This window comes from Schistocerca gregaria, chromosome 11 (assembly GCF_023897955.1).
Source record: "Schistocerca gregaria isolate iqSchGreg1 chromosome 11, iqSchGreg1.2, whole genome shotgun sequence".
NCBI lineage: Eukaryota > Metazoa > Arthropoda > Insecta > Orthoptera > Acrididae > Schistocerca > Schistocerca gregaria.
The window spans coordinates 141,182,968-141,197,865 of record NC_064930.1 but is presented as its reverse complement, the minus strand read 5'-3'; the positions used below and the strand labels follow the sequence as shown (position 1 = coordinate 141,197,865).

The 14,898-nt window shown below is 40.2% G+C and overlaps 1 protein-coding gene across 49 annotated transcripts in view; it reads right to left on the bottom strand.

Moving 5' to 3' along the window:
- LOC126295245 (basement membrane-specific heparan sulfate proteoglycan core protein) overlaps positions 1-14,898 on the bottom strand; it is a 1,297,357-nt gene that overhangs the window by 12,479 nt on the left and 1,269,980 nt on the right. For all 49 annotated transcript variants that reach the window (XM_049987617.1, XM_049987624.1, XM_049987622.1 and 46 more), the window contains 6 exons: positions 11,952-12,097; positions 10,304-10,563; positions 9,441-9,667; positions 4,005-4,156; positions 1,798-1,998; positions 833-1,045 (listed from right to left, as the gene is read on the bottom strand). In XM_049987617.1, the coding sequence (XP_049843574.1) occupies positions 833-1,045; positions 1,798-1,998; positions 4,005-4,156; positions 9,441-9,667; positions 10,304-10,563; positions 11,952-12,097 (1,199 nt within the window). The remainder of the gene's footprint in view (positions 1-832; positions 1,046-1,797; positions 1,999-4,004; positions 4,157-9,440; positions 9,668-10,303; positions 10,564-11,951; positions 12,098-14,898) is intronic.

Below are 14,898 nucleotides of genomic sequence, written 5' to 3'. Positions count from 1 at the left end.
TGTCGAGACTGGCAGGCCTGCTTTCTCTGATATTCTGTCAAGGAGGTTTATCTGGCTGACAGCTGATTCTGTGCTTTTGGCCTGCAAGGTTATCCGCAAAGGTTTCCTACAATTCTGTATCTCAATCGGTAAAAGCAGAACACTTTCAGTGTCTCTTTGTTGTCCATCTGTCTGTCCGTCTTTGAAGAGCCCTTAATCTCAACAACAGGAAGAGGTATCAAATTGAATTTTATGCCAAATACTAAGGTATATGGTCCCTTGCCGGTGTAAAAACTTTAAGCTGCTAAGTCAATTCAATCAGAAGATAAAGTCTTTTACGTCACATGTTTTGATACTTGCAAACTCACTCATCAAAACCTAAAGGTTAACAATTTACGTACGTATTTAGTTTAACAATGAAAATAATCAATTTTTAACAATATAATGTTATAGGATAGTACATATTTAGTTTGTATGAAACCTTCAGAGAACAAGTTGTACTTGCACTTGTCTAATTTTTGTTTCACGTCTAGATTTTGTTTGTTGATTTATACCAATTTGTTGTACTGCACAAAGAGATAGCTGATGAAATAAATAATTAATAACAGAAATAATGGATAGGCACATATAAAAATGGTGTTTTTGTATCCTCATTTGGAATAAGAATGCGTAGTTATAAACAAATGAATTTCCTTCAGAAATTCTGATGTGTAGTGTTGTGATTGCTCGTATTCTGATACCAGAAGTTCTAAGCATAATAATGCGGTAGCAAAAGATTACGACCGTCTACTTTTTGACTCGCGGCCACGTACTAATTTCCGAGGCACGCGCACCCGAGTGCAGAACAACTCACCGACGTAGATGCTGCCGTCGGTATTGAGCATGGCACGTAGGCCTCCGCTCTCGCCGTACTCGGGCGTCCCGTTGTCGACGGACAGCGAGCCCTGCGTGGCCTGCCGCTCCGCCACGGCCGTGTGCGTCCGACCGTCGTCCACTCGCAGCGGGTAGCGAATGCGTGCCGGGCCCGAACCTAGCTCGTAGCTGAGCTCCAGGCTGCCATTCACAACTGTCAAAACGAGGCACCGGGTTAACGTGATAATGACAAAGTGTTGTGTTATTTGTTTACATTTCTAGGAAAGACAATCTGTGTCGGCAACAAAGTGAAATGACATAATGTGTAAAATTACTGCACAATCAATCTGATATCATTCGGTTACTGGACACTCGAGAGAGATATTTAGAGAATACGAAGAATGACTGGCAGTATATTAGGGAAACACCAGTTTGCTTTTGGAATAAACAGACAATTGAGAAGCAGTGTTAGCATTGCAGCTCCTAAATATATTGCAGATTTTGGAAAACAGGACACATACATTGCATTCAAAGATTCAGAGAAGGAAAACTTGTCTGACGATATCTGTCTTACGTGGAAGTCAGAGAAGCACGATAAACATTTCAGAAGAATACTGAATATTACACAGATACACTGGGTAGGTAACTATGAGGCTGTGAACTGAAATGGAAAAAGATACCGATGGCACAAATTGACTGAAAGGAGTGATCATTTGATAGGATATGTGCTGAGCATCAATAAAATATCAGCTCGATAATGGGGAGAAGGTTCAGAGGTAAGAAATGTGGAGCGGGACTGAGGGAAGACTACAGTAAGAAAGTTCAAGTGGATGTAGATTGCAGTATTCGTGCAGACACGAAAGGAGCTGCAGCGAACCAGTCTTCGGACTGAAGACGGAATAAAAAGACAGTAAAGCTGTTACACAGAACTGTAGTGCGACAATGTTAGCTGAACAAATGAACAACCTGCTAGAGCGAGGTAGTCCTGGCCGCGTCCGGAGGCCTCCGGTTCCTGGCCGTGCCAGAAGAGGATGCCGTCAGGCTGCGTCGTCGAGAACTCTACGGTCAGCTGCTCCTGCTGGTGTGGGTCACTGTGCGGCATCAGCCGGCCCGGCAGCTCCACCCAGCCGTCTCCCTGGAAGCCCGCCTCCGTCTCGAAGTCGGCAGCTGCGCGAGATGCAGAAAGCTGTGCTGTCGTCATACATTCTCTTACGAGAGGACTTTATTCACTAGCCCCCTTTGATTTTTGTCGTGCTTACAGAACGTAAAGGTAAGAGCTCTGACATCGGTCTCCTAAATGAAATGAAATCTACTTTGAAGATTAGGTTGTTTATTATTTTATTTGTAGCTGTACATATTTCTGAATAAAATTCAGTTGTCAGTTGAAAATATATTTTTATTCCATTTTACCTGTTTTGATGAATTAATTTGTCATTTTCAGAAGCCTACAAAATTAGGGAAATTATGAATCTTCCAAACCTCCCTACTAGTAACTTCTATTTTTTTTCTTTTGTTTGAATTTAATATTTACTGACAAATGGAAACTTTAATTAGAAACTACTGACTCATAAGTTTTAGTAATAAATACCACTATGTTATTTTTTTATTATTGGTACGGAAAAATATTAAAATATGATACAGACGTGCAAAATGGCTTTCTCTCGCTGTCTCTTTTCGGGCAGTGAGCGTGGGGAATCAATAATACTCTTCAGTTTCTAGAAATTGGCAAGTATTTTATTTTCTATTCGATGTTTCACATTTTTGTACCAAATATTTTTTTATTGTGAATATTGTCTTCATGCAAATAATAATTAAGTTATATTTCCATTTAATAATAAGGAGAAGGCGAAAGAGGGCAGTGCTGCTAATACTGAGATTTGAACCAGCAACATTACACTGCTTAAAAGGTTGACACTACACATGCAGTTTTTCCAGGGACAACAAAAACACGATTTTCAATATTTTGTAAAATTATCGACCGAATTTAAAGATTAAAATTACTATCCTAATCTACTTATTAAGAGGTATAATCTCATGATAAATAATAAAACAAATGGCTTATTTGTCCACAATAACTTAACAGTCACGAGTTCATCTTTGGAATCAAATCGAAGTGACAAGGACTGAAGTCCGGGGAGTATGGTGGGTGGTACACTACATGCCAGTCCCAGCGACCGAGCAGAGGAGCCACAGCTTGCGATGTATGCGTCCGCACATTGTCGTGCAAAATGACGGGTGGGGTTGCGCAGAAAGTGTCGCCGCTTCTTTTGCAAAGACGGTTGCAGGTGATGCTCCAAAAACGAACATTAATACTGTGCACTGACGGTCTGCCACGGAGGAACGTAATGAGTTAGGGTAACACCATCACAGTCGTACACGAGACCATCATAACTTTAGACTGCTCCATTCGCACCATCAACAGAACGGGCTCTGCTAACGGTATACTACGCCTTTCACATCACTCGAAACGGGTTCTACACGACACCGATGACTACTTTGAACGACAGTAACAGGTGAAAACATGTAACTCTTTTGTATCGGTTTTGAATAAATAGTTGCCACTATTTAAGTTCCAACCATCGTATTAGTTAAGGAGTCTATGCTCACATTCCCTACTATCATAGTCTGTTTTTTTATGTAGAGAAGCCTTTTGGCAAGTATTAAAGTTAGAAACTGCATATACGTATGAGGCAGAGTAGCTCATGCGTGCTAATTACCCGAGAGCACTTTGCAACTTCCGACAAACTTTACACACTATTTCAAATCCTTTCCACACTTTTTCTCACCTCCTTGCTTAATGTCAAATATTCAGAAATTAACACATCTGTAAAGTAATAAGAAGTCTAAAGCTGTTTTATACAGTGAGTTCAATTCTTTGAAGAATGGGGGATTTACTTGTATGTTAATATTCTCTGAATGTTTAACAAGCACTCTAAAATATTCTACGCTCCAAAGGCAATTTATAAGACAGAAAGGTGCCAGACTGCTTTAGATATCAGTGTCCGTGCCCTATTCTTCAAATTCTGAAAGTATTGAGAAAGTTGAAATGGGTCATTCAATAAGGTTTCCTCGTTAGCAGTAAGTCGAAACCAGTAACAATACCACTCGTGTAACATGACGCCGAAATATGTAACTAAAAACAACTGTAACAGGACAGAGTGCTGTTATTGTACCTTGCTGGCAGTTGGTTCCGGTCCAGCCAATAGGGCAGTGGCAATGGTAGGTGGAGCCGCGTGTCTCGCAGGAGCCACCATTCTGGCACGGCCGCAGTGAGCGGCACAGCGCGTCCTCTTGGTCCTGCAGTGCCGTCTCGCAGTTCGTTCCCCTGCAAAGACAGTCCACTGAGAAAATCCGCTGCTAACAATCAAATACATGTAACGAGGACAAAAGGCTAGTCCACTAAGTTTCTAAAGTACAACGAATTATCGATTCGGACTCCAAATCGAAGTGTCGTCGTCAACCCCTTGGTGTTCACTGCTGCGTAGAGTACACCTCCTGCCTTCTGCGTGTCAGAGGTGATTCTGCATCCTTTGCAGGTTTGCCAAAGATGACCACATGTCCCACCCATCCCAATAAGCATCTTGTATATTAGTTTCATACATTACAATGTGTATTTCCTACTGCTATAAAATACGAGGGCCATCTTAAAAGTTATCAGCCTCGCCCAGAGATCGCAACACTACTTGCGTGATTTTTACCCTTTATGTATATATGTGTTAGTAGATGCCATGTGAAATTGCAAGTCATTCCACACAGCAGTCGACGATAGGCAGTCATTTGAAACAATTGTTGGAGGGGGGGGGGGGGGGAAGGTATCGTGCAGTGATTAAATTCTGTGTAAAAGAAGATTTAACACCGACCAAGCATTTATGAAAACAGACTCAGCTTAAAGAAGAACAAATTCATTTTCCATCAGGACAATGTACAAAAGTATCTTGATAATGGGGAAATTGAGGGATTTGCACAGTGAAATGTCAAAATGTTCTTCCTCCAAATCTGGCTCCCTAGGACTTCCATCTATTCTCAAAACTGAGGAAATCCCCACTGCTCTGTGCTTTTCATCCAATTGAGAAGCCACTGCCACATTAGATGGATATTTTGCAGCACTAGAGAGGGAATAGACAAAATGTATTGATATTACAGGAGATGGTGTTGAAAAATAAAACTTCTTCGAAAGCATAAATTAATGTTTTCACTATCAGGCCCAGAACTTCTCAGACCGCTCTTGTATTTACTTAATCTGAAGTAATACAGTTTTGTAAATGCCACACTCCATTAGCAGATTCTCACATTCAAAGCTCCCACGGTTATTTTGTGGTTGTTGGTTTTTTCAAGTTTGAAAGTCCATGGATTAATTTTATGTTTGAGGTAACTAAGAAATAAAAATGCATGTATGTCTGTCTGTGTGTGCATACTTTCACTAGGAAAAGAGTGAGACATTGAAAGCTAGTGGGAATACTGCTTCTGTTACATATGTGTATCCACCACACATTAATCCACTATAGGTGAGAGGTTGCTTTCCATTTTACACATTGTTCCATCCAGAAATGTCCAGTTCTTGGGGAAAAGCACAGTTCACAACTGCCTACAAGACAGGTAGTAGAAATGATTCACACAACTACTATCCAATATCCTTGACATCAATTTATTGCAAAACGTTAGAACACACTCAGAGCTCAAACATAGTAAGGAATCTTGAACAGAATGACCTCCTCAATGCCAATCAGCACAGATTCCGAAAGCATCGATGACGTGAAACCCAACTCGCTCTTTTCTCACATGACATAATGAAAGCTTTGCATCAAAGTAACCACGTAGATGCAGTATTTCTTGATTTCTGAAAAGTCTTTGACTCGGTACCACAACTACACTTATTCCCAAAAGTTCTATCACATGGGGGTATCAAGCGAAATTTGTGACTGGATGGAGGACTTTTTGGTAGTGAGTACACAGCATGTTATCTTGATGGAGAGTCATTATTATCAGACATAGAAGTATCTTTGGGTGTACCTTAGGGAAGTGTGTGGGATGGTTGCTGTTCATGTTGTATGTTAATGATTTTTCAGATAATATTAATAGTAATAGGGATTTTGCAGATGATGCAGTTATCTATAATAAATTACTACTAAAAGTTGCTGTATAAATATTCAGTCAGATCCTGATTAGATTTCAAAGTGGTGCAAAGAAAACTAATTTTCATCCCAAGGTCATAAAGATTTCTCAAAAGAATTTGCCTAAAAAACATATTTGCAACAACGAAACAGATAAAATCTCAACTGGAAGAGGCTAATGTGAATGCATCTGAATGCACTGTTCGTAGGATGTTGAAGGATATTGATTTCAAAGGCTGTCGACCTGCTAGAAAAACAAAGTTAACAGCCATAATGAAAGCAAAATGTCTGAAGTAGGCTAAACAGTGGTGTGATAAGGATGTGGATTTCTGGAGATCGGTAATGTAACTTTAAAATTATTATTTACGATTTGGTATAACCTATGTACATTTATTCACAGTACATTAATTATGTTTCTTGATTTTTACAGGTACGCTTCAGTGATGAAAGCACATTTGATATTTTACCTAACAAATCTCAGTACTTGCACCATCGAACAGGAGATAGATTTCATCCCGGCTGCATTATTCAGACTGTAAAACACAGAACTAAGGTGATGTTTTGGTCTGTCATCTGCGGCAAGGGTACAGGACGTGTTTACGTGCTTAAAGGCATAATGAGGCAAGGAAGTCCAGCAATAACGGTTAATACCACAACTTAGAGAATGTGACTTAGAGAATTTTTATGCAGGATAGAGCTCCCTGTCACACAGCCAGGTCAGTTAAATCCTTTCTGAAGGAACAAAATATCCCCTGTTAGACTGGCCGGGTGATAGTCCCGACATGAAACCTATAGAAAATGTATGGGAACTGATGAAGAGGGAGGTGGCAAAAGATGACATCACAACAAAAACATAGCTCTTACAGAAGATCGTCCACGTGTGGTATCATCATCCACAAATGCAGGACACAGTACAGTCCTGGTATGCTACAGCATATTAAGGCTCTCACAGCTGCACAATCTAGTTCAACAAGATATTAAAACTAATGTTTTCATTTTTGCAATATTTTAATTTTTTTTGTAATTATTGAAATAAAATAATTTCAACAAATAGTACTTTTATTTATTTGTTTGTCATATCACCTTAGTTACAAAGTAGATTACACATAATCATGTTATCACAATTTATGTATTACAAAAACAAATTTTGTTACGTATGAATCAAAATTTGCTTAAAAACTGTACTGTGTCTAATAAATTGGCCAGGGACTGCAAGTGTAACAATCTGTAGTGATATGAAACGGAATAATCGCATAGGCTCAATCGTGGGTAAAGCAGGTGGTAGACTCCAGTTTATTGGTAGAATACTGGGGAGGTGCAATCTGTCTATACAGGAGATTGCCTACAAATCACTCATGTGACCCATCCTAGAATACTGTTCAAGTGTGCTGGACCCATAGGAAATAGGATTAGCAGCACATATTCAGAGAAGGGCAGCACAAAAGTTGGGAGAATGTCACAAAGATACTGAAGGAAGTGAACTGGAAGACTCTTGAAGATAGACGTAAACAATCCAGAGAAAGTCTATTAACAAAGTTTCAAGAACCGAATTTAAGGAATATTATACAATCCCCAACATATTGCACATATAGATACAGGTGCAGATGTAGAATGAGTATATGTATCTTGTCTATTTCAGAAGGAGACCTTCTGGCCAAAATCTCGTGTGTTTAGTTGTCTTTTTGTTGTTCCTGTCTGTGACTCAACAACTCCACTATATGGTGACCAGTAATTATCATTTTCATAATATATATTGACATTATTTCATCCTGTATTTTCTAAATTTAAAGTTCCCCCCCCCCCCCCCCCCCCAATGTTACTTCAGTCCTCCAACAAAAGCATCACAAGATAACTGAAAGCTTTATTATAAAAAGGCACTGCTGTGCATGATTCTGATTGGGGAAGATGTGACAAAGATTTCAAGAAATGTATGCTGAAAATAACTTGAAGGGTGCTTTGTACAAAGAAGCGTTGCCCAAGGAAAAGGTTAGAATAAGCTCCTTCGATCAGATGAGGTTATCACTGGAACTGAAGGCCCACCAAACAGCCAATTTGTATCACAACTGACTGGCTTGATTAAAGAATCTTCATGATTGAAAACTTGTGAGCAAGAAAGAAAGACTGGCTCGAATATGATGTTGATGACCCCAGTTATCCATTACTGACGGATGACGAAGTCATTCGATGACTGAGACCCTTCCGATGACGAGGTAAAGAGTAGCGACAACTGTACTGTAAAAAGACCATCCAGCGGGAAAGTTTTTCACTCCCTCGAGATTGGCTATTAAATGGTCTGAAAAACTAGGAAAGTATGATGTTGTTCAGTTACTGTGTTTTACAGGTGTGCATGATTTATTGGCAAAAAAGTACGTCTTAGCACTGAAGCGAAAGTCAATTTTGGACTTCTTTTCATGAACTGTAAGGCTACTTTAATAGCAAATGCATACTTTACATTCGGTATGTACAGCATTTGTAAAACATTTGAAATATATGCAATTTTGTGTTTGATACACATATGTTTCTTTGCTTCATACAGCCCTCGCGATAATGGTACATTTCTTTCGTAAATGGTTGGTTATCAGAGAAATCAGTAATGTCACAAATTGTTTCAGATGACTGATGTAATATATGCACTGCAGTTAACAAGAACTGTGCATACAGTTTACAGTAACAACAACAAAAAATGTTTACTGTGTGCAGTATCCAGGGACACTTAATAGAGAAATGTGTTATTTGTTTACTGCCTGCTGTAGACCGTTTATAACAGCTGAGAGCTTGCAGCAGAAGAGATGTGTTCACAGTATCAAAGATGAACAAGTGCACATAGCTCTTAAGGTATATATTTTAGAGCCCATATTTACTGGACATTTCTCCTTGCTTTGGTCCGCACTACCACCTCTCAAAACAATGAATACAAATTATCTCTCAATTAAAACACCACCTATTGAAACTGGTGAAAAGTAGGTTGAACAGTGTTCTCATATTAGGCACTGCAGGACTGGTTCATCGAAGCTATTCAACACAAAATATACCACTACAAATAAGAGGTGGGCCTGACTTCCAATAAATGCTCAGATTAATTTATAAAAGCTGAGATTAATTTGTAGACGAGAAAGCAAATACGAAAGCTTGTTGTATCACATGAAGAAGGTAATCAGCTTGAAGAAAGGCAACTTCTCAGCCAAGGTCGCATTTATAAAACCTTTATTTATGACAACCAGTTTCAGCAAATCTAAGTACAGGTCAATACATGTGCCCAATCTGAGTTCTAAATGTACTCCATATTATCCGGACAACTGACATTAATATGCATTGGCACGTTGAAGTTAAACCCAGTACATGCAATATCTTCAGAGTTAATACCAGTATTTACAAAACGTTTTGCCAAGTACATCCATCCCATATTACAGATCACAGAGCACATCACAGATGCAAGAGTACCCCTGAACGGAGCTAGCTAGTCCAGGACAGCAATAAGAAAGTAGAAAGATGGCTTACGTGTATCCCGGTGGACACTCGCAGTAGTAGCGACCAGAGCCAGGAACCTCGATGCAACGTGCTGAGTTTTGGCAGGGGTTCATGTCACCGCGGCAACCGCCTACGGCCGTCGGGCCGAAGCCTTCGTCGCTGGCCGTCGGAGGTGGCGTTCGGTCCACGCACTCCTCCACGTTTGCTGCCTCCACCAATGCGTTCACTAGATCCACCGTCCGGCCAGACACCTTCAGCTGTAAGGGGAACAATTTGACAGTTGATTACTTGTTTTGTTGGTACTAGAAGCTACTATTATTCTTGAGAAACTTCACTGATGCATCTCCACAATCACAATCAAATATAGCAATTTGGAGCATCTACAGTTGTTTTGATATCACTTGTAGAGTAAATAATTTCAAGTAAATGATAAGAATGCCCATTAAAATTGTGTTTATGATATATGTAAACATTACGAATTAGGACAGACTGTTGCTCACAAAGAGAGGTACTGAGCAAGAGAAAGGCACCCTAAAACAGTCTACTTTTATATATGCCTGTCCACTGTTCAACACCTCCTCTACATGATGCTAGCAATTTATTCTAACTCATAATGTTTTTACATCCCAGATTTTCCATCCTTCACTTTTTGACAATGCGGTCTTTTTTTTAATGTCTCTGTAGGCCACTATAACCCTAGCTGTGCTAGAAACCAGTGACGAACGGAACTAGTTACTTATCGAGGAACTCTTAACGGCAACTTACAGTGTTACACGACGTAATTTGCGACTTTTAAGACAGAAAATATTTTATTCACCTGTCCTCATTTTCACCTTATTGTGCAGTTATACAATTGAAAAGTGAGAGAAACAGTGAAGTAGTTTTGAACGTACTTCAGAGATGCAGCCGACAAAGCCGCGCGTTACGGCGGCGTTCTGCGACACGGTGATGGCAGCCCAGTTGACACCCCCCAGGAAGAGCGGCGTGCGCAGGTTGAGCCCGCGGTTGGCAGCCCCGCGCCCACCGGCACTCTCGAGCCGTGTCTGCCGGTCGTCGGCAACAGTCAGTGACGCCTCCTTGTAGTCGCGGCGCGCCGTCAGCGACGTCCACTCGCCGGCCACCAGCCTGTGCCGGCTGCGCAGTACCTTCAGTCCTGCAGACGAGTGACAAATGTTACGACTCCCTGAGAGATCACCTCTACACATCTCGCAGCCTAAAGAATCTGGGTGGTCGCTACCGAATTGAGAATTATTGGAAGATAGGTGATATGGTTTTCCTGAAATCCTGTTGGGTAAATTTAGATAACTAAGGGCTGGGGAAAGGGGGAAGACGAAAATGTAAACAGTTGTGACGTCACGCTCATTGGTATTACGTAGTCTTTGTCCTAATGCCTTTGACACATTTTGCTGTTGGCAATGATTGTGTGTGCAGTGTTGTTGTAAATGGCACATTTCCTTTGCAACTTAAGTTTTATTATTTATTTATTTTTCTCGTGTTTATGTTTTATTGCTGCAGTATTATTCTGCAGTAGTGGGACACAGTAATATTCTTCGTTAGAGCATTAGTTCTTACCAGTCAAAACAATAAAAATTTAACACATCGAAAAATTTTCAGAATTCTACAAAATTCCTGGGTTTTTCCTGAGACATATATACCTTGTGCAGTAATATTTGAGCATTAAGAATTGTGTTAATAAGCAGCTCCAGACATATACTGTTGATATTCTATGGTAAAATAATGAAATAGCTTATAGTGTGCAGGCCTGAATGAAGGTTCAGCAACCACAATTATCAAAATCTTTTAATATCTGATATGACACCAACCTGAAGAGTCCAGAAAGGAACAACTGATAACCTCCTGTATTAGGAATATATTTTCCCAGAAATAAATACAGAAAATTAAAATTATTTTCTTTCCTACAGCTAGAAGTTATGTTGTCATATGGTGTCCACTGTTTTCACAATTTGGTAAATTTATTTTTAGTGTTTCAATTTTGTGGGTGAATGCCCTTACTGTCATCACAGACATCAATAAGGGAGGGGATTCACATCCACCATCTGTCTGTGAATCTCATAAAGTTAGTTCTGTGTATTATTGATATTTTAATTGTTTGCATATCATGGAGATAGAGGACCAGCCTAGTACGTGCCTCAACAAGTGCGGAAAACTGACTGAAAACCACATTCAGTCAGGAACAATGGTGTACCAGACCACCGACATTAATCTGCCACGTGGACTCTATCGGAGTCTTGGGTCACGTCCCTGTCTGGCATGCTATTGCACTGCATGTTAATTTATACCAGCAGGTCGAGAATATTCATCCCTTCCTGGTGATGAATTACAGATTTTGGAATTATGGCAAGCCACACTATTGACACAGCAAAAAAAACTACTTCAGTGACACTCTGCATATTCATCCTTTGTCTGGAACTAATTTTCTTAATAAAATAATGTGATACATATATTAGTACTGGCACATTCACTACATAAACATACATTAAAAACTATGTGAAAATATTGGAAACACCTCACACGCCATACCTGCACCAGTGTCGTAGCGGAATTCGACAGTCCTGTTGTGGATAACGATGGCGAAGAAGTCTCCTCTTCCGTCTGTCGACTGGCCACTGTACGCTATGATGCCGTCATTGAGGTCGTCTGGTCGGAACTTGATGGACACTATCAGTCTGCATTGGAAAATCACAAATTAGTGGGATGATGGAAAATCACTTGAATAATTGGTCTCAACCAAAGAATATAAGGACAGTGAGTATACTCAGGAGTTGTACACGATGTAACGGCACCTTCAGAATTGGACACAAACACTGAAGGTGCGCCACACTTGATTGATATCACATCTACTCTAGCTCTTGTTACTGGGTTGGTCCATAAGTTCGTAGCATTTTCCCATAAGTTTAATAAACACAACAGATACATTAACAGAGACTTTAGTCATCAATAATATATTCTCCTTCACTATAGACAACAGTCTACTAACGCAGGAGTAACTTTGCCATTCTGCAACTGTAGAAATCATGTGGTTTTGAGGCGAAGAACTCATCGAGCCACGTTCGGAGCACTTTTTTATCTGGAAAGGAAGTTCTTTAAACACTGTTCCATAGGGAGTGTAAAAGATGAAAACATGAGGGTGCAAGACCACGTGAATAAGGTGTGTTTGGAGTGACTCCCCAACCCAACTCCTGCATATTGTTTTCTCTGTCAGTCTAGCAGGACACGGCTGGGGTTTATCGTGGAGTAGGATCACTTCACACAACCTTCCTAATCATTCTCAGACTGTGTCTACAAGATGTCTCAGCCATTGACAATAAATGTCAGTGGTAATGGTTACAACTTGGGGAAGCAATTCACAGGATACCACACTGTTGCTTTTCCACCAAACGCATAACATCTATTTGTGGACACACACAGGTGTTTGTACTGGGAGTTGCTGCTCTGTTTGGCCTCAGCCATGTCTTTCTTTTCCCTATGTTCGCATGAAGACAGCGTTTCTTGTCACGAGTAATGATACCGAAGAGGAACGGTTGATGCTGTTCGTGAGCCAATTGATGATGAGAAAGAAATGACCCACAGATGGCCACATGCTGATTTTTGTAATTTTGGCTTAGAGCATGCGGTACCCATACACTCGATTTTTGAATTTTCCACATAGGGTGCAAATGTCGCTAGACGGTCGCATGATCACAGTTCGTCAAAACTGCCAGTTCTCAAGTACACTGATATGGATCATTGGGGATTAATGCGTTTAAATCATCTTCATCAAATCTCGAAAGTCTTGCTGAGTGTGGAGATTCACTAAAGTCAAAACGATCCTCCTCGAATTGAGAAAACCCTGTTTTCGCCATGCTCTGTCCAATGGCACTAACTCCATACATGGTGCAAATGTTTCTGGCTGCCTAAGCTGCTGTCACCCCTCTATTGAACTCAAACAGAAGACTACATCAGAAATGTTCCAATTTCTCCACTTAGAACTCCATTTTCTAGTGCCTACACATCCACTCACTATCTCCAAATGAGAGAATGTAAACTCAAATAGCAATGCTGAACTACAAGTAAAAAATGACAGTCAATAAATAAACCCCTTGCAACAGCAAAACCAGCATCCAAGACAAAAGCACTATGAACTTATGCAACAAACTTATATATGTCCTTCTGTGAGATATGCAAGAAGCAGAAATATTGTTGTTCTCTTTGCTAATAATGTATCTTGTAAGGGAACATTTTTTTGTATATATTTTTTCATACAATTTCTGTTCAAAAGTAGTGTGATTTGCGTCTCCAGAGAAAATGCGGATAGTTTCTAGCAGTAACCAGATGAAATATGTTTTTAAAAGTGCGTAGAAAAGCAGGAAGTACGAGTACATGTTTATAACATACACTGCAGAGACAGAGAGACAGAGAGAGAGAGAGAGAGAGACGCTTTGTGACAAACGAGGGTGTTGCTCTCTGTTGGCAGTAAAGAGATGTCTTAAGTGAGTAGAGAGAAGTCTTAAGCTATCTTTCTACATAATTGCCATTCCAACTGAAGCTCTTATAGTCCCATAGCACAAGTTTTTCAATACCGTTTCTGCAGAAATCTGCCATTTGCGTTGCAACCACTAGTTTATACTGGCACGCAGTTCGGCAGCAGTCTCGAAATGTTATGTAGCAAACCATGTCTTCATTGCTTGGACAAGGTGGTAGTCACATAGTCCCAAATCTGGCCTGTGTGGTTGATGATCAAATTATTCTCATCCAAAACCCAATACCAGCTCTCAGATATGATTGGCTGTATGTACGTGGACGTGCGTTGTTTGGGGGGGGCCAGAGGGTACCTAACTTTTGGGCTGATTTTTTCCCCCGACACTCGTTTTGTATTGCCCACTTTAACTCTCTCAGTTTTTTACAATACCCTTCTGAGTTAATTGTTGTGCACATTCAAGGAAATCAATGAGAATCACTCCCTTACAGTTCCAAAACACAGTACCCATGATCTTTCTTGCTGGCAGTGTTTGCAAAAACGTCCTTGGTTTCTTAAGAGAATTTGTGTGTGCCCATTCCAATGATGCCTTTTTGTTTCACAACTGACACACTTCACATAAGTCTCATCCCCAGTTACGATGCGATCGATAACTTTGTTACAATTTTTCTCATAATCTTTGAGAGAGGCCAGTGTTGCAGCCTGTTTGCTCCTTGTGGTCTTCCATTAGGGTCCTGGAAGTTCACCTAGCACAAAATTTGTGGTAACCAAGCTTCTCCACCACAATTTTGTGCACCAAACTCGGTGAAATTTGCGGAAAATTTTGCGAAAGTTCTGTAATCGCAGAATGATATTTTCACAAATTTTGTCGTAAATTTTCATCACCAGCTTTTCAGTCACAAAACTAGATCTGCCACTGTGGTCCTCATTGTGAACACAGGTACGGCCATTTTTAAAATCAATGCACACTTGCCTCACTCGATTTTCACTGATTATTCCTTTCCTGTCACT